Source organism: Mustela erminea, chromosome 15 (genome assembly GCF_009829155.1).
Source record: "Mustela erminea isolate mMusErm1 chromosome 15, mMusErm1.Pri, whole genome shotgun sequence".
Classification (NCBI taxonomy): Eukaryota; Metazoa; Chordata; class Mammalia; order Carnivora; family Mustelidae; genus Mustela; species Mustela erminea.
This window is the reverse complement of record NC_045628.1, coordinates 85,351,050-85,372,892: the sequence shown is the minus strand read 5'-3', so window position 1 is coordinate 85,372,892 and position 21,843 is coordinate 85,351,050. Positions and strand designations below refer to the sequence as shown.

The 21,843-nt window shown below is 38.7% G+C and overlaps 1 protein-coding gene across 3 annotated transcripts in view; it reads left to right on the top strand.

Annotated features, from left to right (window-relative positions):
- MPHOSPH8 (M-phase phosphoprotein 8) overlaps nt 1–21,592 on the top strand; it is a 57,135-nt gene extending 35,543 nt beyond the window's left edge. Inside the window, exons 6-14 of one of the 3 annotated variants that reach the window (XM_032315375.1) lie at nt 4,202–4,327; nt 4,410–4,498; nt 7,032–7,172; nt 8,317–8,403; nt 12,827–12,981; nt 15,798–15,952; nt 18,748–18,875; nt 19,716–19,799; nt 20,536–21,592. In XM_032315375.1, coding sequence (XP_032171266.1) covers nt 4,202–4,327; nt 4,410–4,498; nt 7,032–7,172; nt 8,317–8,403; nt 12,827–12,981; nt 15,798–15,952; nt 18,748–18,875; nt 19,716–19,799; nt 20,536–20,577 — 1,007 coding nt within the window. In that variant the 3' untranslated portion in view covers nt 20,578–21,592. Of the gene's footprint in view, nt 1–4,201; nt 4,328–4,409; nt 4,499–7,031; nt 7,173–8,316; nt 8,404–12,826; nt 12,982–15,797; nt 15,953–18,747; nt 18,876–19,715; nt 20,057–20,535 lie in introns of those variants that run through there. The other 2 variants (XM_032315373.1, XM_032315374.1) reach the window with 2 other exon arrangements.
- Nucleotides 21,593–21,843: the final 251 nt, after the last annotated feature.

The window sequence follows — 21,843 nt, the reverse complement described above, 5'->3', positions numbered from 1 at the left end:
TGGGTAAAGGGGAGTGGGAGATACAGGTTTCTAGTTATGGAATGAATAAGTCACCAGGATAAAAGGACCGCATAGGGAATATAGTCAGTGATATTGTAATAGTATTGTATGGTGACAGATGATAGCTCCACTTCGGTGAACGTAGAACGTAGTGCAAGGTATAGAGTTGTTGAATCACTATGTTGTACACCTGAAACTAGTGTAACATTGTGTATCAACTATACTTCAGTTAAAAAGGTAGGGGGATGAGAAAATTAATTTTCAATAGCAATACATTTAAAAGATTTCTAAGAATATTGTGTATGAAGATCTGTAAGACCTATATGGAGAAAATTATAAAAACTTTTTGAAAGTTTTTATAAAGTTAAAATTAATACCATTTTATTAATAAACACAATATAAATTTGATATTTTCTTTAAGTTGGTCTATAATGTCACTCTGTTTCCAGTCAGCTTCCCAACATAGTTTTTTTTTTTTTTTTTTTTTTTTAAAGATTTTATTTATTTATTTGAAAGAGAGAAATCACAAGTAGGCAGAGAGGCAGGCAGAGAGAGAGGAAGGGAAGCAGGCTCCCCGCTGAGCAGAGAGCCCGATGTGGGACTCGATCCCAGGACCCTGAGATCATGACCTGAGCCGAAGGCAGTGGCTTAACCCACTGAGCCACCCAGGCGTCCCCCCAACATAGTTTTTAATGGAATTTATAAATACTGATTCTAAAATTTATGTGGAAGAGGAACCAAAAGCCAAAACCAGTTATCCCAGTAGTAATCAAGACCTGCTGTATTGTATAGCTACAATATTTACTTGACACAGAGAGGGTTAAATTAGTTAATTGAGTAGAGTTTTCAGACTAGGACCCTTGCAGATGTGGAAACTGGATAGATGGTAAGTGGCAACAGATCACTGGGGAAAGATAAGCTCTTTATAGATGGTGTGAGGATACTTGGTTATCAGTGGAAGAAACCATACACAAAAACCAAATTCTGATGGATTAAGGTCTTAAATATAAAGAGGACAGTTAGATAGTAGATATTTGGAGGACAAAGGATCATATCTTTAAGATAGAGAAGGATTTCTGAAACAAGACACATAAAAGTACCATAAAAGAAAAGAGTGATAAAGTTGGTTGCAAAGCAGTTGTATTTATTAAAGTTCCCATTTAAAAAGGTGAAAAAAACAAAGGATTGATACTCAAAATATATTTAAAAATTTCTTCAGGATGATACTGTATTGGATTCTCCAGAGAAACAGAATCAACAGGATATATATTAAAAAAGGAGGTTTGTTAGAAAGAATTGGCATGTGTGATTATAAAGGTTTAGAATAGTCCCACAACCTGCCATTTGCAGTGTAGACCCAGGAAAGATGAAACTGTAATTTTGGTCTAGTCTCAGTGCAAACGCCTGAGAATCACAGAGCTGATGGTGTAAACCTGAAAGTCCAAAGGTCCAAGAGCCAGGATTCCTGCTGTCAAGGCAGAAGATGGAGGTCCCAGCTCAAGAAGAGAGAATCTGTGTTCTTGTGTAGTGCAGAGGATTGCATGTTACCTGCCCACACTGATGAGGGCAGATCTTCAGCTCATTCTAATTCAAATGCTAATCTCCCAGAAAGGCCCTCAGAGACACATCCAGAAATAATGTTTTACCAGCTATCTGGGCATCCCTTAATCCAGTCAATATGATGCACAAAATTAGCCATGTAGATACCAATTTCCTTTTTTTTTTTTTTTTAAGATTTTATTTATTTACTTACTTACTTATTTGACACACAGAGATCACAAGTAGGCAGAGAGGCAGGCAGAGAGAGAGAGAAGGGGAAGCAGGCTCCTGGCTGAGCAGAGAGCCTGATGCTGGGTAGGATCCCAGGACCCTGAGATCATGACCTGAGCCAAAGGCAGAGGCTTAACCCAGTGAGCCACCTAGGCACCCTACCAATTTCTTTTTAAAGATTTTGTTTCTTAGAGAGAGATCATGCACATGTAAGCAGGAGCAGGAACAGGAGCAGGAGGGAGGGGCAGAGGGAGAGGGAGAAGCAGACACCACACTAAGCAGGGAACCCTATATGGGTCTCAATCCCAGGACCCAGAGATCATGACCTGAGCCAAAGGCAGATGCTTAACCGACTGAGCAACCCATTCACCCAATACCAATTTTTATAAAGCTAAGAAACAACTGTAGATTTTTTAGGATATATGTATTTATGGCAAAACCATTTTTAAAAAGAACAGAAGGGAATGACAGATTCAAACTCTGTGACATCACTGTGGTGGGGGATAGCATGGTATGGGGAGTGTTGAGGCCCCAGAGTGGGTCTGTGCTCAAGTTAGTGCTCTGTTCACAGATGTTTACCTCCTAACACATTCTTTTAGTTAATAAAAATAAGCTTTTTATTAAATTAATAAAGTCATTAAAAATAGAAAGGCTTAAACTACCAGATGCCAAATCAAGATCCAGTACTTGGTAGGAATGAACATAGGATTTTGAACAAGTTGGCTTTGTTAGAGATCAAAATCCAAGCTACAGCATACCTTTTCTTGTTATTTATGTTGCATGTTTTTGTTACTTATAACAGTCCTGTAAGTTAGGTGGTGGTATCCCAATTGATACGAACCCTCTTCTGTCCTGCTTCACAGATCTGTCCATGGTATTGTGGGGCTGCGCTAGAGAGAGGAGGTCCTGCTGTGGGCTCAGATACAACTCAGTGAGAAGAAGCCTGTTGGCTTACTGATGTGTGTGAGCAAATCACAGAACCTCTTTGCCTTGTTTTCTTACCCATAACATGTATCCCTGTATATGTTATTGTGTGTGGATTAAATGTGCTAATTTATGTAAATACTTTAACACTTCTCCCTGAATGTTAGCTGCTTTTACTATTACTACTACTGCTGTTACTCAGAAAGTGAGGTACTCCAGGTTTACATGACTTACTCAAAGCCATGCAACTGACATAAGGAGCTGGGATACAGAAAATCCAGTATGTGTAGCTCTTAAGGCTGTGCTTTTTCTATGATGGAATGCTCTTGGAGGTAGCAAAGAGAAGTATGGGTTTGAGTTGAAAGCTTTGGAAGAATTTCTTTCATCTATTTGTGTCTTTTACAAACTTCATGTCTATGGCAAGGTTAACTGCCTGACATTTGTGTAGTTTGAGGAATTGGTTTTAGGTGAAAATACTTTTACCATAAAATATTTTTTATTTTTGCTTTTTAAAATAGCACAGTTGAAGGGCGTCTGGATGGGTGGTTCAGTTAGTTGGGCACTCAACTCTTAATTTCAGGTCAGGTCATGATTTCAGAGTCACGGGATCAAGCTCTACATCAGGCTCTGTGCTGGGTGTGGAGACTGCTTACCTCTCCTTCTGCCCCTCTCTGCCCCCCACAAATAAATACATAAATAAAATATTTAAAAATAAAATAAGACAGTTGTTTTGAATACTCCCCAATGAACTAATGCTCAGATCTTATTTGCTGCACTGTCAATAGTGGATGAACATGTTCTTTCCTAATGTTAGGAAAGCTCCTGGGTCAGACAGATGAGGGAGGAAACTAGTACTTGCTTTGTGGGTAGGAGGAAGCACAGAGGACTTCCAAGAGAAGGACCTGGAGCTGAGTCTGAAAGACCAGTGACTTATTTACATACAGGTCTAATTTACACATTTAAAGATTTTTTTAAAATTTATTTGAAACAGAGAAAGAGATAGAGAGGGAATACAAGCAGAGGGAGTGAGAGAGGGAGAAGCAGGCTTCCCACAGAGCAGGGAACCCAATATGGGGCTCAGTCACTGGACCCTAGGATCATGATCTGAGCCAAAGACAGATGCTGAATGATTGAGCCACCCAGGTGCCCTTGGTTTACACATTTAGAATGGCTTTACTTGCATAAATGATTGTAGGCAATGCATATCCAAGAAGAATGGCCAAAGATAGAAATGTTAAGAGATTCCTCTTACTGAATCCCTATGATTTTTCTCTCTTCCTTTGAGCTACTTAATCTTGTATTTATGCTTTTGAAGCACTGTGACATCTAAATGTGGGTAGTTGGTATTACTTTACCAAGAAAAGCAGAAATTTAATTAAAGACTCAATTACATAATGAAATATATTACGAGTGTATATGAAACTTTGCTTTAGACACCAAAAGTTAATAAAACAGCATTGTTACAGGAAAAGAAAATGTGTATTTATAAGGCTCTTCTGTGTTCCAGATGGCAGACAACAGATTTTGAGTTTGGGCATGGACTTGCAGTTGGAATGGATGAAACTAGAAGATTTTCAAAAGCATCTTGATGGGGAAGATGAGAACTTTACCACAGCAAATGCAATTTCAAGTAGTGAGTAGTTTAGGAATTTTGGTGGTCCTTTTCATGTATCTAGATATGAGAAGCCTAATTTTTCTTAATTCTTTCATTGTAGATTTATTGAGGGATGCTGTGAAAAATGGGGATTATATTGCTGTAAAAGTTGCACTTAATTCAAATGAAGACTATAACCTGGACCAAGAGGTAATTAGTAAAATCTCATGAAATAAAGATAGTAGCTCTTTTAATATAATTCTATTTTATTTTTCATTTTTTAAAAATTAAAAAAGTAATGTTCATTTTGTAAACTGAAAACACAGTAGGGATGTATAGTGTAGAAAATTGTAGACCTTGTAATTCCAGCCCCAGGAGCAACCATTTGGTTTAGCTGTGGCCTATCTAGTTTTTGTCTGTGGTTGAATCTCCGCTGCTCTGAGGGGCATAAAATGACTCCTTGTGTCCTTGTCTCTGATGGTGCTTTGGTGGTAGTCTCCTCTTCACAGCAATTGCCCATGGTTCTGTTGCTATAGGTTTTTCATTTTGATTTATGGGGGAGAGGGTGTTTTTTCTTTTAATGAAAGCGCCTTAACCCTTTCTTCCTAGTTTTTAGTTTTTGTTTTTGAGTCTTTTATTATTTAGAGGATTTTTATTTTTAGATAGTCATATCTGTTGATCTTTCCTTTATGGCTTTGGGTGTCTTGTTTACAAAGGATTTTTTATACTTTCTTCTTTAGTATTTTTGCTTTGGTGGTGGATTTTTTTTTAAGCTTACGCCTTAGGAGTTACAGTTCAAAAGAATTGCTGAGATTTTGGGTAAAATTGCATGAACTCTATAGATTAATTTGACTGAGAATTGACATTTTTACATTTTTAGTCCTCCAAATAAGAACATGGTAACTCTACATTCATTCAGCTCTTCATTTATTCCTAAAGCAAAGTTTTATAAATTTTCTTTTCTTTGTATGGTTCTTGCACATTTATTTTGGTTGTGTTCCTACATATTTGATAACTTTTAAATTATCTCAGTATGATCATTAGGATCTTTTTCCTCCCACATTTTGTCTTCTAACTGGTTATTCTGTATGTTTGGTGAAGCTATTGATTTGTGTGTGTGTGTGCACGTGTGCACCCATGTGCATATATGTGGTCTCCCGTCACTGTGAAATTCTCTTACTGTAATAATTTTAAGTCACTTGCCTGGGATTCTCTGGGCAGAGAATATGATCACCTATTAAAAAGTAACTATTTTGTTTCCTTTTTCCCAGTAATCTTTCTTTTTCTGGTGTTGTGAACTTGGTAACATTTGGAAGAATAGTAGTAGTGGAAGTGATCTTGTTCTGCTTCTGATCTGAGTGGGGATTTCCCCTTAGGCTGTGTGTGAAGGTTCTCTTTCTCTCTTACTGTTGTGGGTTTCTTGTGGACAGTAGTCTTTATCTTTCTAGACTTCCTTTGTTTACCTGCTTAAGTTTTTATCAGGGTTGGATGGATGCTGGGTTTTATCAGATTTTTTTTTCCTACTTTATTACTAATGTAGCTTGGTCTTTATGAATAAATTAGAAGAAGGTTTTTTCCCCTTTAACATGTTTTGTAGTAATAGGATATTTTACAAATGAGAGGAAGTGCACTCTCTTACTCAGAAGACTTTTGTATTCCTTCAGATTGCTCATATAAGTGAATTCTGCTGAGCTTTCAGATTATAGCCAAATTCCTATAGCCAAATTAACAACAAAGTAACTATTAGAACTTGGTTTTAGTAGATGGTATTTAATAAATGGCATTTAATAAATGGATGGTATTTAATAAATTTTTTTTGTTTCAGTTAATGATTGAAAATATTTAAGCTATTACCTTTTTGTTTTTTGTCAACTTTATGTAATTTTATCTCTTTAAAGTATTTTAATTTCTCTATTTTGTCATAGCATCTTAGAATCCAGTCGTATCAGTTTCCTCCTTCTGATTTTTTTTCTTTATCCTTTGAGTAGCCAACCGTCACTTCCCAACAGTTATATTCATATAGGCCACCGTTTGTGGTGACACCATTCAGTTAGCCCGTCATCAATAGAGTGGACTTAGGTTACGTCTAGTAGTCATTTCGAGCCTTAGGTCTTTCAGCCAACTAAGTGAGTATCAAGTGAGTGAGTAAGTTTCACCTGTTTTACCTAGAACACAAGGAGACTTTTGTGTCTGAAATGTGTAATAAATACTTTGCCATTTTTATAGCATCAAGATACGAATACTGTTCATCACATGTTGTTCCAAGTGTTGATATGATAGGCCTTTAAAACATGGAAGTTGTAGGGCATCTGGGTGACTCAGTTGATTGATCGACTGCCTTCAGCTCAGGTCATGATACTGGAGTCCTGGATGGAGTCCTGCATCAGGCTCCCTGCTCAGCAGGGGGTCTGCTTCTCCCTCTGACCTTCCCCTTTTCATGCTCGGTCTCTCTCATTCTCTATCTCTCTCAAATAAATAAATAAAATCTTAAAACAAACAAACAAACATGGAAGTTGTAGAATTTTATATTTACATCTGAAAGAAACTGTGATATTTCTAATTATTTCTAATTATAATTATTTATAATTATTATAAAATTTATATTTTATAAAAACCTTAAGTAGCTGCTTAAATCCATGTATTTAAGTGATTTCACATTGAAACATCATAGACGAAAAGACTTAGCTCTAAAATTTTTCTGATGGACACTGACATGTCTTTTTCCTCAACAAAACCAATGAAGGATTCAAGCGGGATGACTCTGGTGATGCTTGCTGCAGCAGGAGGGCAAGACGACCTGCTGAGGCTCCTCATCAAGAAGGGGGCTAAGGTGAATGGCAGACAGAAGAATGGGACCACTGCCCTCATTCATGCAGCTGAGAAGGTTGGGAACTCAAAAGACCTCAGTTTCTTATTCTGTAGGAATTCCTGCCTGTGGACCAGAACAGGAGTCTGTTTCTGTGGGGAAATAAAACTCCTATGGTCACATAACTTTAGAATCTCGTATTTCAATTCATCTAGGACTTACCATGAATAGATTTTTTTTTGTCAATAGTAGTACTTTATAATTGAATTTTCAAAATGTGATTTATCTAGTGGGAAGTGATTCATATTGAAAAAAGACCCTAGGGGCACCTGGTTGGCTTAATCTGTAGAGCATGTGACTCTTGATCTCAGGGTTATGAATTCAAACTCCATACTGGGCATAGAAGTACTTGAAAAAAAAAGAAAAGAAAAAAGGCCTCTGATTAATATACTAATGCTGGTTTCAATCTTAAATCTTTTAAAGATCTTTTCCAGTTTGGGGCACATGGGTGGCTCATTCGTTAAGTGTCCGCCTTTGGCTCAAGTCATGGTCCTGGGGTCCTGGAATCAAGCCCTGTGTCAGGCTCCCTGCTCGGCAGGAGGCCTGCTTCTCCCTCTCACCCTGCTTGTGTTCCCTCTCTGGCTGTGTCTCTCTCTGTCAAATAAAAAAAAATTTTTTAACTCTTAAAACTGGGGCACCTGGGTGGCTCAGTGGGTTAAACCTCTGCCTTCGGCTCAGGTCATGATCTCAGGGTCCTGGGATCAAGCTCTGCTTCCCCTTCTCTCTCTGCCTGCCTCTCTGTCTACTTGTGATCGCTCTCTTTGTCAAATAAATAAATAAAATCTTTAAAAAAGAGAGAAAATAACATGAAAGATACCCTTAAAAAAAAATCTTAAAAATCTTTCCCAATTGAAATTAAGTGTTCCTTTTGATTAAGAACATAATTAAAATGTTTCCACATACTATCTTTTTAAAGGATTGATATACAGAGTTTCTTATGTTGAAACCAGTAGTTAACCTTAAGGTTGAAGTTACTGTCAAATTGTGTGTGGTTGTGCATGGGGCCTGAATGGTGGGCACAGTGAAGACCCATATTCACTGACCTGCTTGGGATAGAATCTGAGTATTTTTCTGGATGGCTAAAAACTTCAAGTCATCAAAAACTATCTTTTAAAGAATTCTGGGAATTAAATTTGCCTTTTTTTTTTTTTTTTTTAACTAGAACTTTTTAACTACAGTGGCTATTCTTTTGGAAGCAGGAGCTTTTGTTAATGTCCAGCAGAGCAATGGTGAGACTGCTCTAATGAAGGTAAATATTTCACTTCGGTCTTGACAGATGTTCCTGTTAGTACCCTGATTGCCAGGCACTCTGCTGGGGGCTGGGAATATGATGGGGAACAGGACACAAATGTGTAGGAGAAATAGGTCAGCAAAATTAAGAGTTGATGTGAGCAATAATGTCATAGGAAAAAACCCAGAGAGCCATGGGATTACATAAAAGTTGAGCTGAGCAGTGCAGATTCAAGGTGGGACAGGGTAGAACATCTGGCTGGCTCAGTCGATAGAGCATATGACTCTTGATCTTGGGGTCATAAGTTTTGAGTCCCATGTTGAGCATAGAGATTACTTAAAAATAAAAAGGGTGGATGTGATAGGTGGCTGAGCTGCATCTTACAAATGACATATAAGCAGGCAGGGATGAACTGTGTAAGCAGGAAATGGAATAGGATATGCAGAGAGCTGGGAGTGGAAAAGAACATGATGTACTTTCATTATTATTTTACATTGGTGGATTCATCTCCTTAGCCTCCAATTTCTTCATGCGTATTTGGAATTGTGGTTTGCTGACCTTTTTGAGTGGAAGGTTGTTCAAGCCTCCCCCATGACTATCCCTTTGATGACCTCTCCCTATTTAGCAGTTTTGTTTTTGCTTCTCCTGGGGCCAACCCCGGTCTCACTACTGTGGTAGTTTAGGTTCCTGGCCTAAAGTGCCATTAGGACAGAGCAGGTCCTGACACCGAGCCATGCATTAGTTCCCAGCGTGGAGGCTCTGTCTTACTGCTGTGTTTGTAGATACAGTTTTGTGCAAGAAAATGACCCAAGTGGGTGTTTGTCTATAGTACCTATTTTCAGCCATCTTTCCTGAGTCAGAGAGCAAGGCCCAGTTTATCTATCCCCTCAACCTTCTTCCATGCTCGAGATGTGGACCTTGCTCACTGCTTGTGTTGCCATATCATTTTTGGTTTATGGAAATGCTTATTTTGTTCAGGATCCCTACTTTTGAGTTTTAGTTTTCCTTTGTGTTTTCTGTTGCCATATGCTTAGAGAAGAATTGGCACATCAAATATGAATTAAAACTTTGTCTTATTGAGAAATCACCAGGTACATTCTAAACGGTAAATACTTAAGTAGTCTGGTGCATAAAGGTGTGCACATAGGGCAGTGAGCATGGACATGGTCTATATCTGGAACAAGGAATTAGGATAACTTGGTCCTGAAATAGTTGGAGGCTGCTAAAAGGTTTAAGCTAGAGAAAGACATAATCAGAATAAAGGTGGTTGTTTTTAATGTCCCTCACTTAGTTCAGTAGGGGGAACGAATTGGTTAAAAGGACAAGCAGTGGGACACCTGGGTGGCTCATTGTGTTAAAAGCTCTGCCCTCGGCTCAGGTCATGATCTCGGGGTCCTGAGATCAAGCCCCACATCAGGCTCTCTGCTCAGCAGGGAGCCTGCTTCTTCCTCTCTCTCTCTGCCTGCCTCTCTGCCTACTCTTTCTCTGTAAAATAAAAAAATAAAAATAAATAAATAAATAAAAACAGTACAGAGATGTTTTTAAAATAAGTGAAATAAGGCTCCTGGGTGGCTCAGTTGGTTAAGTGACTGACTTCAGCTCGGCTCACGATCCTGGAATCCCAGGATCTAGTCCCACATCGGGCTCCCTGCTTGGCAGGGAGTCTGTTTCTCCTGCTGACCTTTCTCCACTCATGCTCTCTCTCATTTTCTCTCTCTCTCTCCCAAATAAATAAAATCTTAAAAAAAAAAAAAATTAAGTGAAATAGGGGCACCTGGGTGGCTCAGTGAGTTAAAGTCTCTGCCTTCAGCTCAGGTCATGATCCCAGGGTCTTGGGATCGAGCCCCGCATCAGGCTTTCTGCTCAGCGGGGAGTCTGCTTCCTCCTCTGTATCTCTCTGCCTGCCTCTCTGCCTACTTGTGATCTCTGTCTGTCCAATAAATAAATAAAATTAAAAAAAAAAAATTAAGTCTTTAAAAAATAAATAAATAAAATTAAGTGAAATAATAGTCTGTACCTAGGTAGTGACAGTGGAGATGGAAGTGGATAGACTGACCAGTGGTTTATTTTTTTTTAAAGATTTTATTTATTTATTTGGCAGACAGAGATCACAAGTAGGCAGAGAAGTGGGCAGAGAGAGAGAAAGGGAAGCAGGCTCCCCGCTGAGCAGAGAGCCTGATGCGGGGCTCGATCCCAGGACCCTGGGATCATGACCTGAGCCGAAGGCAGAGGCTTTAACCCACTGAGCCATCCAGGCGCCCCTGACCAGTGGTTTAAGAAGATAGAACTCACAGGACTTGGTAATTGAAGGTGATGCTTGGTAATCTTATTTCTTAATTTCGGGAACTCAGGCAGTATACAATGAGTGGTGTTGCATTTGAGCTAGGAATGCTCTGATGATGTTTCACATGTGTTCTTTAGCTCAAGAGAGCGGGGTGGGCTGTAGATTCAGATTCAGGGTCATCACGGTAGACAGCACAGTTACAGCCCTAGGGTGAGAGTGGGGTCACTGCTGAGAGTTGGAAGGGAAAGAAAAGCCAGAGATGGAAGGCAGCCACATAGGGAAGACTAGAGAAGGAGGAGGAAGATCAGGAGAGAAAAGTATCCTGAGCATTTTCAGGAGGCCTGCTGCATCTGCTGAGGCAGAGATGCCAGAGAAAGAGGCTGGGAAGTTCCATAGGGAAGTAGCACTGGAGAGGGTATTAGTGCCCTCATTTGTTGGGTATGAGGGGTGTGGGGTTGCACAAGGTGAGGAGGTGGATCTTGGATGTAGCAGGCACTTCGGAGTTGATCTGACAAGGAGGAAGGCAGTGTCCAGAGCGGAAGGGATCCAGGGACTGTTTGTTCCTTCTTCCTAGAGAAGTACTTAAAGCATATTTAACTGCTGTCTGAATAATACTGCCTATAACTGTATTTAAACTTTGTTTTTGTTTTTTGTTTTGGTCTGGTTTTTGTTTGTATTGGGGTTTTTTTTTTTTTTTTTTGGTACTGGTTTCTTAAGCTTTAAGGATTTAGTATATTAAATTGGTTTTTAGAATTAGAAGAAATAAACACGGGGAGAGATTTTCAGAAATTTTTGAAACAAAATTTAAAAAACCTTTCATCTCAGAAATAATATATAAAATTGGTCATTACCAAACAAGATGGAATTGGGAGGGAGACAAACCATATGTGACCCTTAATCTCACAAAACAAACTGAGGGTTGCTGGGGAGAGGGGGGTTGGGAGAAGGGGGTGGGGTTATGGACATTGGGGAGGGTATGTGCTTTGGTGAGTGCTGTGAAGTGTGTAAACCTGGGGATTCACAGACCTGTACCCCTGGGGATAAAAATATATGTTTATAAAAAATAAAAAATTTAAAAAAAAAAATGGTCGTTACCAGAGTGCGAAGGGGTGGAGAAACCACATTCTCACCCACCAATGTGGGGCATATAATTGGTTCCAGCAGGGCTTTTCAACCTTCTCCCTCCTGGCAATGTGGGCCAGATCATTTGTAGCATGTATAACCGCATCCCTCACTTCTGCTCCAGATGCCGTAAGTACCCACCCTGTAACAACCAGAAATGTCTCCATACATTGCCTGAATTCCCCTGGGGGGCAGATCACCCCAGTGGGAACCACTGAGTTACATTCTTTTGAAGGGCATATTTATCAGCTATTCCATGAGATGCATGCCCTTTGACCTAGCACTTGCACAGCTTAAAAACCTACTCTGTAGAAATACTGTCTGGAGTGGTAGCATACCAGCTGGCCTTGTTTTTGTAGAAAAGCTTACTGGCTTGCCCTGGTTCCTTTACAATATGTTATTTAATTTCAGCCTCAGTGTTGTGAGGTGGAAGTACTGTGATCCCCTCTCAACAAATGGAAACAGTGAGACTCAGAATTAGGGACTTACTTGACGTCCCTTAGCTGGTAAATAAATAACAGACAGGAGAAAACATAGATGTAGGTCTTTTTACTCTGGAAATGGTCTTTGAACTGTGTCCAGGTCCATCTTAAATTTGCTGAATTCAAATTTGGATCTATGCTCAATTAGTCTCCTTTAAAGCAGTCTTCTGGGGAAATGTTGAAATTACTTTGTGGCGCTGGGAGACTTGATCTGAAGAATGGAGCACGCTAGAGCTTAGGAAGGCCTGGTGTTTGTTCTGTCTTGGAACAGAAGTATCTTTTTTAGAGTTGCCCATTTCCCCAGGAGTCAGGGATGAAATTGTAGCTCACATTTCAGTACTGTTCACTGAGTAAAAGGGGCGTACCACTGTTTGTTTACTTAACAGTTTGTAACTCTTGGTGAGACCCTGTGTCAAGTTTTTTTCTCCCTCTCCAACATTCTTGTGCTTCTCTTCACAGAAATTCCCAAGCTCACATGTGAAGAAAGGGGCAAACACAGATTGGTAGTTATCTTACAGCTAAGTATTTCCTGTTCCTTTTTTCCCCATTGTAGGCCTGTAAAAGAGGAAATTCTGATATTGTACGACTTGTAATCGAATGTGGAGCTGACTGCAATATTTTGTCGAAGCACCAAAACAGCGCACTGCATTTTGCAAAGCAGTGTAACAATGTGTTGGTGTATGACTTGCTGAAGAATCACTTAGAGACGTAAGTGTGAGCGAGTGTGCCATGGTTAAGTCACAGAGTCTTTGTGGACACATCATGTATATAATTGCTCAGATGAAGATTGTTAAGTGGAAGTCATGACAGGCTTCTGTTCTCAAAATATCATAAATTTAGTAAGTGGCATATGAGTTATTTTTCTGACAGTTATTGAGGTCTCAAACTTTAAAATTTAACACTGACACTCCTAGATAGGAGTAGCTCCTTAAAAATCTTAATTATGCTCATAATTTGACTCATGCTTTCTTAAAACTAATCTGTATTTTTTTTTTAATAGACATGATTTTTTCAAGCAGTTTTAGATTCACAGTGAAGTTGAGCTAAAAGTACAGAGTTCCTACATATCCTCTGCTTCCATACATGCACAACCTCCCCTACTAACATCTGTCCACCAGAGGGGTGCATTTGCTAAAACCAATGAACCTGCATTGACAGTTACCATCCAGAGTCCATGGGTTTACATTAGGGTACACCTTGGTGTCACGCATTTTGTGGAGTTTTGACAAATGTATAATGACGTGTACCCACTATTAGTGTCATACAGAATAGCACTGCCCTAAAAATCCTCTGTGCTTTGCCTGTTCATCCCTTCCTGCCCCTGCCCCCCAACCCATGGCAATCACTGATCTTTTTGCTCTCTCCATTGTTTTGCTTTTTCCAGAATGTCGTGCAGTTGGAATCATAGTACTTGCCCTTTTCAGATTGGCATCTTTCACTCAGTAATATGCATTGAAGATTCCTCCATGTCTTTTTTTTTAATTTGTTTGCTTTAATTCCAGTTAGTTAACATAGTATTATATTTCAGCTGTACAATATAGTGAGTCAGCAACTCTATATTACTCAGTGCTCATCACTCTTTTTTTTTTAAAGATTTTATTTATTTATTTGACAAAGATCACAAGTAGGCAGAGAGGCAGACAAAGAGAGAGGAAGGGAAGCAGGCTCCCTGCTGAGCAAAGAGCCCGATGCGGGACTCTATCCCAGGACCCTGAGATCATGACCTGAGCCGAAGGCAGCGGCTTAACCCACTGAGCCACGAAGGCGCCCCAGTGCTCATCACTCTTAATCTCCTTCACTGATTTCTCCCATCCCACTACCCACCTCCCCTGTGGGAACCATCAGTTTGTTCTCCATAGTTGTCTGTTTTTTTGATTTGTCTCTTTATTTTTCCTTTGTTCATTTGTTTTGTTTCTTAAATTCCACATGAGTGAAATCATATGGCTTTTGTCTCTGACTTATTTCACTTAGCGTTGTACTATCTTGATCCATCCATGTTGTTGCAAATAACAAGATTTAATTTTTTATGGCTGAATAATTTACATACTACCTCTTCCTTATCCATTTATCATCTATCGATGGACACTTGGCTGCTTCCATAATTTGGCTGTTGTAAATAATACTAAATAATACTATATAAATATAGCGATCCACCATGTCTTCGTGGCTTAGCTTATTTCTTTCTAATGCTGAACAATATTCCATTGTCTGGATGTACCACAGTTTATCCATTCAAGGTCATTCTTTTTCAGATGAATTATAAATCATTTTATTTTAATTGAAAATCACACAAGTAACTTAGCTTTTTCCTTAAGAACTATTCTGGCTTACTCTGTCATCAAAAAGAATGAAATCTTGCCATTTGCAACGATGTGGATGGAACTAGAGGGTATTACGCTAAGCAAAATAAGTCAGTCACAGAAAGACAAATACATGATTTCACTCGTGGAATTTAAGAAACAAAACAGATGAACATAGGGGAAAGGAAGGAAAAAATAAGATGAAAATTGAGAGGGAGGCAAACCACCAGAGAGGCTGAACTCTAGGAAACAAACTGAGGGTTGCTGGAAGGGAGATGACTCTGTGTGGTGCCGGGGGATAATCAGGTGACAGGCATTAAGGAGGGCACTTGATGTAATGAGCACTGGGTGTTATATGCGACTGATGAAACACTAAATTCTGCCTCTGAAACTAATAAAAAAGAAATTATTTTGACAACACGTAACAGAAACGTCACAAACAGTAGTTAACATGAGTAAGATGTTTATTGTTCAAAATAACAGGGAGTCTAGAGGTATGACTTCAGTCTTCATGCCTGCATGATAGTTACTCCAATTCCAGGATCTATATTCTAGGCAGAAAGTAAGGTAAATTTCAGACAAGAGACAAAAAACAAACCAAAAATGGCATGTACGTCGTGAGTCTGTCCAGCCTTTGCTGGGAGCTTTACCCAACCCGTAATTTCTCTGTGTGTCCATGACCCAATACAGTGGATTTCCACTCCTAAAACCTGAATATCTCGGGAAAACCAAATGAGTTGGTTACTTTCCTAGCAAGATAATTTAAAAATATTTTCTGAATTAGCACTAATCTGCATTAGCATTTTATTTAACTGTCTTCTAAACTAAGTACTATAAAGTGTGTGTGTGTGTGTTTGTGGCACTTCTCAAATTTATTGTTCAGTAGAATTTTCATTTTCATTAGACAAATAAGTTTTGAGTGCTCTCTGTACGCCAGGAACTATTCAGAAGACTGGGAATATGGAGACAGCAGCGGGGCTTGGGGGATTGGGGGAAGACTGGCCCCTTAAGAGCCTAAATTCCCCGTGGCAACATAGACAGTAAGACAGTTTGTCAGATGCTAAGTGCTAAAGAAAAATACACCAGGGAAGCAGGATGAGTAGGAAGTTACATTTATTTTAAAGGTTGATTTGGGAAGGCCTCATGTATTCAGCAGTTTGAGAATATGACTCATGGTTATTTTCTACATTAATATTAACAACTCTTACTATACTTTTTGCCTAGACTTTCAAGAGTAGCAGAAGAAACAATAAGGGATTACTTTGAAGCACGTCTTGCTCTATTAGAACCAATTTTTCCAATAGCATGTCATCGTCTCTGTGAGGGGCCAGATTTTTCAACAGATTTCAATTACAAACCCCCACAGAACATACCAGAAGGTAAGCCTATGTTTTTGTTTGAAAAGTGACACTGTAAATATCAGCTGATTTCTAATCAGATGAGATTGGGCGTGTTCAGGATGGTATGGCCATAGACTTCAGCTGATTTTTAAATAGAACTCTATGAACATATCTTCACAGAATCCCATTATGCATAATAATTATATAAAATAGTTAACAGCAGAGCTACTCTGGCAGAAAAAGGTGACCTAATACCTACCATGCCAGGTGACTTTGAGGGATCCACGGAGCACTGTTAGCACTTGTTTAAAAACCATAGGGGTGCCTGGGTGGCTCAGTCAGTTAAGCATCTGACTCCTCATTCTGGGTCAGGTCATGATCTCCAGAGTCTTGAGATTGAGCCCTGAGTTGGGCTCTGCACAGCAGGGAGTCTGCTTGAGATTTTCTCTCTGTCTTTCCACCCCCCTCAGATAAATCTTAAATTTTTTTTAAAAATGAAAAAAGCACGGTATTTGGAACTGTTCTTCCTGCCTTGGATCTTGAAAAAAAGTATGGAAGTTGGATCTTAATAATTGTACTAACTTTTGTTAATTAATTTTAATTAATTAACTTAACTAATTTTGTTTTTTAACTTGATTAAAATAAAAAGTCAGTGTCTTGACCCATAGGAAAGTTGAATAGCAGGAGGTGGAAACTTTGGTTCTGGTTCCTAGCCTCTGCTTAACAGCTGCTGTGCTGGCAAGACCATGACATGGGCATGGCCTTTCTCCAGGACAGGGACACAGCATAAACTGTTTAAGTGGAAAGAACACTGCCTTCATGAAAGTAGGAAACTGGGTTCTGGCTTTTTTGTTAAGTAAAAACATCCATTTAAAAAAATACATATTGGGTCCTTGGGTGGCCAGTTGATTAAGCATCTGCCTTTGGCTCGGGTCATGATCTCAGGGTCCTGGGATCGAGTCCTGCATCTGCACTTTAGCAGGGAGTCTGCTTCTCCTTTTCACTCTGACTCTGGCCACCAGCCCTTGCTTCATTCTCTCTCAAATAAAGAAATAAATCTTTATATATATATATATATATATATATATATGTATGTATGTATGTATTCATTAATGAAAAATTAATTAAAGACACCTATTACATAACACCTGTGTTTAGTGAACTTGACATTGAAGAATCACTTGTGATTTCAGCTGTCCAAGTAGATAGTTTACATTGCTGAGTAGTGAGCACAAGGTTGGGGAACAGGGTGTAGGGGTTGCTCAGCTGATCTGGGCCAGTCTCCCAACATTCACAACTTACGGGCTTCAGTGCACCTGGACTGTCTTAAGGTTACTGATTTTTTTTTTTCTGCACATACACAGTGTGGCTAACAGAAATCTTCTCTATGTGAAATCTTACCAAAGATGCCTTGTCATCCTGATACAAGATCCTGATAGGTTTCCCTGACCCTTGCTAGTCAGTGTGGTCTCAGACTGCTCTGAGAGCTTGTTAGAGATGCAGACTCTCAGGTCCACCCAGACCTGACTCTCAGTTGACACCTTGGTTAAGATCTCAGGTGATTTAGGAACACACTCAAGTTTGAGAAGCACTGACCTTGGTTCCTTGAGGGGGACTGTGATTGTGTTTAACACCAAGTTTGGCTGGAGAAAACGTTTATACTGATAGCATGAAACAACTGCTAGCAAATTAATTAGGGTTCCTCATGTCATAGTAGGTCAGTGAAATTCAAGTACTTGTCAGAGTAGAGTTAATGAACACAACTTCCTTAGATCTAACTGATTTTGGTTAGAATAAACAGCACCCGAATGAAGGATTTTCAAATAGGATTTTCACTGTAGACCACTAGTCCCCATTCAGGTCATTTTGAAGAGTTACCACCACTCTCCTCTATAGAGAGAGTAACAAATACTCACCTCAACTTTTGTCCCAGATCAGATGCTCATTCATAGCGGAACTGAGGGGAAAAAGACAAGAAACAGTCCCTATATTGTGTGTAGGCATTTTCTTTTGAACCTCAGCACTTTGGGGGCGGGTGTGGGGTGGGTATAGCATTTTAAGTAATCAGTATGACAAAACTTAAATAGCTTCGAAAGGAGAAGAGAGAGAGCTAGGGGTGAATCAGTGTGTCCTCCTTTCCCTGGGACCAGAACAAAAAAAGTCAGTGGTTCCTTGGGGGTCTCTTTTATGAAGTCTCCTCTTGTTTATAATTGGGCTGGATCAGTGTTTTTTCATCTTAAAAAATGGCTTATCAGAAAGGTCATAGAGTTCAGGTATCTATTTTCTGTTGTAATAAAAGTATAGCTTTGTTCAGAAAAATGAGTCATGCAGAGTATTTTGGATATTCAGTGAAAGCTTCAAATTTCACAGTCCCCACCCTACCCTACCCCACCGAATAAGGTTTGGTATTAATCAGAAAATTGGGAAAAGTTAAAAAGACTGTGTAGAAGAAAATGGGACAGTCACTCAAACCCAAACCCAGAGAAACCATCATAGAAGTTTGCATCCATGGACATTTTACATATTCAGCAGCAACTTTTACCCTTTAAGACCAAAATTAACGTAGAGAGCGTATTTTAAAAAATTTGTTCCCTGAGCTGTCAGTAGGGACAAAAAAATAGAAAGGGTCTGTGGTTTGAAAAATGCTAGGTAACACCAAGTTTTGAAATTGGGACTCAGATTGTCCGGTATGAGTGGGCATCAGGCAGGGTGTGTTCCACCAGGCTTACTGAGGGGATCACTCCCAACTTATACAGGTGCGCCTTCTTCAGAGTTGAAAGATGGCCATGGTAGGGCTGATACTAAAATCTATGTTTTACATCTCCCTTATTCAGGCTCTGGCATCCTGCTGTTTATTTTCCATGCCAATTTTTTGGGTAAAGAAGTTATTGCCCGGCTCTGTGGACCATGTAGTGTACAAGCTGTAGTTTTAAATGATAAATTTCAACTTCCAGTTTTTCTGGTAAGATTTTCTGTAGTTCATTACTGAAAACATTTTTCTAATCCAGAAGCACAGATGACTTTTAATGGTGTGTTTTAATAAAATATGTTAATCACAGCTAAGCCAATTGGAAATAAGACACTAACCCATAATTGTAAAGTAAAATTTTCCTAAATTTTTTAAGAATCTGGATTTCTCATGTTTGATATATATGCCTTAAGTTGTATTATAATGTCAGAACATTATGAATATAAATTCTTAAGGTATAAGAAATGTACTGATTTTTTAAAATATTCTGCTTTTTCCCACCATTGTAATTACAAACATTCACCTAAAGGAAATTTAGAGAATTTAAAAAATATACCCATTCTGTGATTCAAATACCTAGAACATGGGTGTATTCATCCCTAGCTTTAATGTGTATAGCTTTACGTAACCATTATACTTTAATTTGGGTTTATAATAAAATATTAGCAGCTATATAATTTTAACAAAAAAATGGTCTTGAAGAACCTGTGTGTATGTTTCCTTTTCTATACTTAGAATTCTTTCCTTAGGCTGACTTAAGCAAAATCAACTGTTTATGAAGGTTTTTAACACTTATGCTGTATATGGCTATCTATACACATTATACAAGCTAATCCAATCCTAAAGATTTATCTGGTTGCTGTTCTTGCAGATAAATCTTTTTTGTCATTTGTATCTTTTTAATAAATCAAGAGAAAAGTAATCAGCAAATCGATCTAAAGTATAAAATTTGTGTTCTCTTTTACGTCTTTGGATTCTGAATGTTTTAAGATACAATGATGTTCTTTGATGTATTAGTCTGAGAGAACACTGACTGGTTGGTCTCTTTCCTAGGACAGTCATTTTGTTTACTCGTTCAGCCCTGCTGCAGGCCTCAATAAACTCTTCATAAGATTGACGGAAGCGCCTTCTGCCAAGGTGAAAACCCTTTCCTTACATTTAAGTGCAGCTACTCATATTGCTACTTCAGATTACTTTATCTGCAGAAAAAAATTCCAAGAATGCTGTGTTCCTGGTGTGCCTGTCCTGGAGACCAGTGCTTTCTGGGATAGCAGTGCACTAGAATCTACAGATGTGTTAGACATAAATTGTGTGTCAAGAAAGGGACTGATGGGCCGCCTGGGTGGCTCAGTGGGTTAAGCCTCTGCCTTTGGCCCAGGTCATGATCTCAGGGTCCTGGGATCGAGTGCCACATTAGGCTCTCTGCTTAGCAGGAAGCCTTGCTTCCCTCCTCTCTCTATCTGCCTGCCTCTCTGCCAAATAAATAAATAAAATCTTAAAAAAAAAAAAAAAGAAAGAAAGGGACTGATGATAAGGATGCATCTCTCCAGTATTGAGCAAAGTTGTAGTTCTTGCCTTTGTTATTTAATGTATAACATTTTATGTATGTCTTTAGGCTGTTCACTGAACACTGAAGGTGGACCAAAAGTCTATGTAACAAATAGTACAGTTATTTATTATAATAATCTAAAAATCCAGTTATAAGCACTTGGATTTTTTATTAAAAGTGGTAACCTAACACTCTGAATTGATAACCTATTTGAGAACATATGCCAATAAGACAGAATCTTGGTTGTGTGTTTTCCCTCTTTGAAGAAAGAGGAACTTGACAGAGGTATCTGTACTGATACTTGTGCCTGTTTTCTTTCAAAAGGTTAAACTGCTAATAGGTGCATACAGAGTACAGCTGCAGTGACGGAACGGAGAGTTGGGATGGAGTTATTTCCAGGCCTATTTTGGAACTCTGGCACAGCTAACACCTCTAGAATTGAAGTTTCATCTGTAAACCTCTTGCAGTTTCAGGCCTGTTATCTGTTACAGGCTCTAACACAGGACATGGTGGTTCTAATATATTATAAAATATAGATGTAAGTATTTGTGCCAGTGTTCTGAAATTTTGATGTCTCCAGACTGCATAGTTCAGTTTTTCCACAATGTGGAAAGGTACATGGGAGGATATTTAAGAAATTAAAGTCTTTTTTTTCTAACTTGAAATTTTCTACTAGCCCTGGTGAATTTCTGCATTAAAAACAATTAAGTGTGGATGTGATATTCAAGTCACTGAAGCACTAAATAAGGTATCAATTTGCTGCCCTTAAAGGATGACTTTCTAACTTGGTAGGCAGATTTGAGGGAAGAGGTCTGAGTTTTTTGTAATATGCAGTTTCCACAGATCCTGAATTGGAGGTGACAACTTTGTGTATTTGCAGTTATCCTTTATTCTTTGAAAAGATAATAAATCAGAATCTAAGATACAGGGAAAAAAAAGAAAGAAAAAAAAATATATAAGCCCAGGACACTGTGGGGCCTAAAGAACATAGTACTTGTGGATTTTTATCCTTGTTCTTTCATCTGTCAAGTAATTTTCAAAAGCCAGATCATGTGCCCTTATTATGAACACTGGGAAGGCCAGCCAAGGCTTATTTGCCATACTGTGCCTCATGTGAAGAGTTACTGCTTCTAGAGATTCCCCACAGATCTTTCATAGTCGCTTAAGAAGTATTTGGCTAACTAAAAAGTCTGGACTTGGAGATTATAAAATTATTTAGTTCATGATTGGTTTTATAATTTTAATGAAAAATTTTCAGAATGTCATACAGTAGACCACATACATTGTATAGACATTTCAGAGAGCCATTTTTTACTTTACGTACTGCCTTTTCCTACAATGTTCTCAATAAAACACCAAATGTTGGTCTATTTTCTTTGTATATCAAGTCTCAGGACTTCAAAACCAGGGGGATACTAATGTGTAATTTTTTAGCTAAATGACAGCTGGGATTGGAATTTTTTCATCTACATTGAGTCATGTCTGACTAGCACTGTATCTGACTTCACAGCTTTCTAGGAAAAAAGTTGTGAGATTTGAGTTAGTGGTGTGGGTCAGGAACAGTCAGGGAGAAATGCATTTTTAAAGAAAATTTGTCTCAAAATCATGCTTAAGATAGTATTATCTTACTCT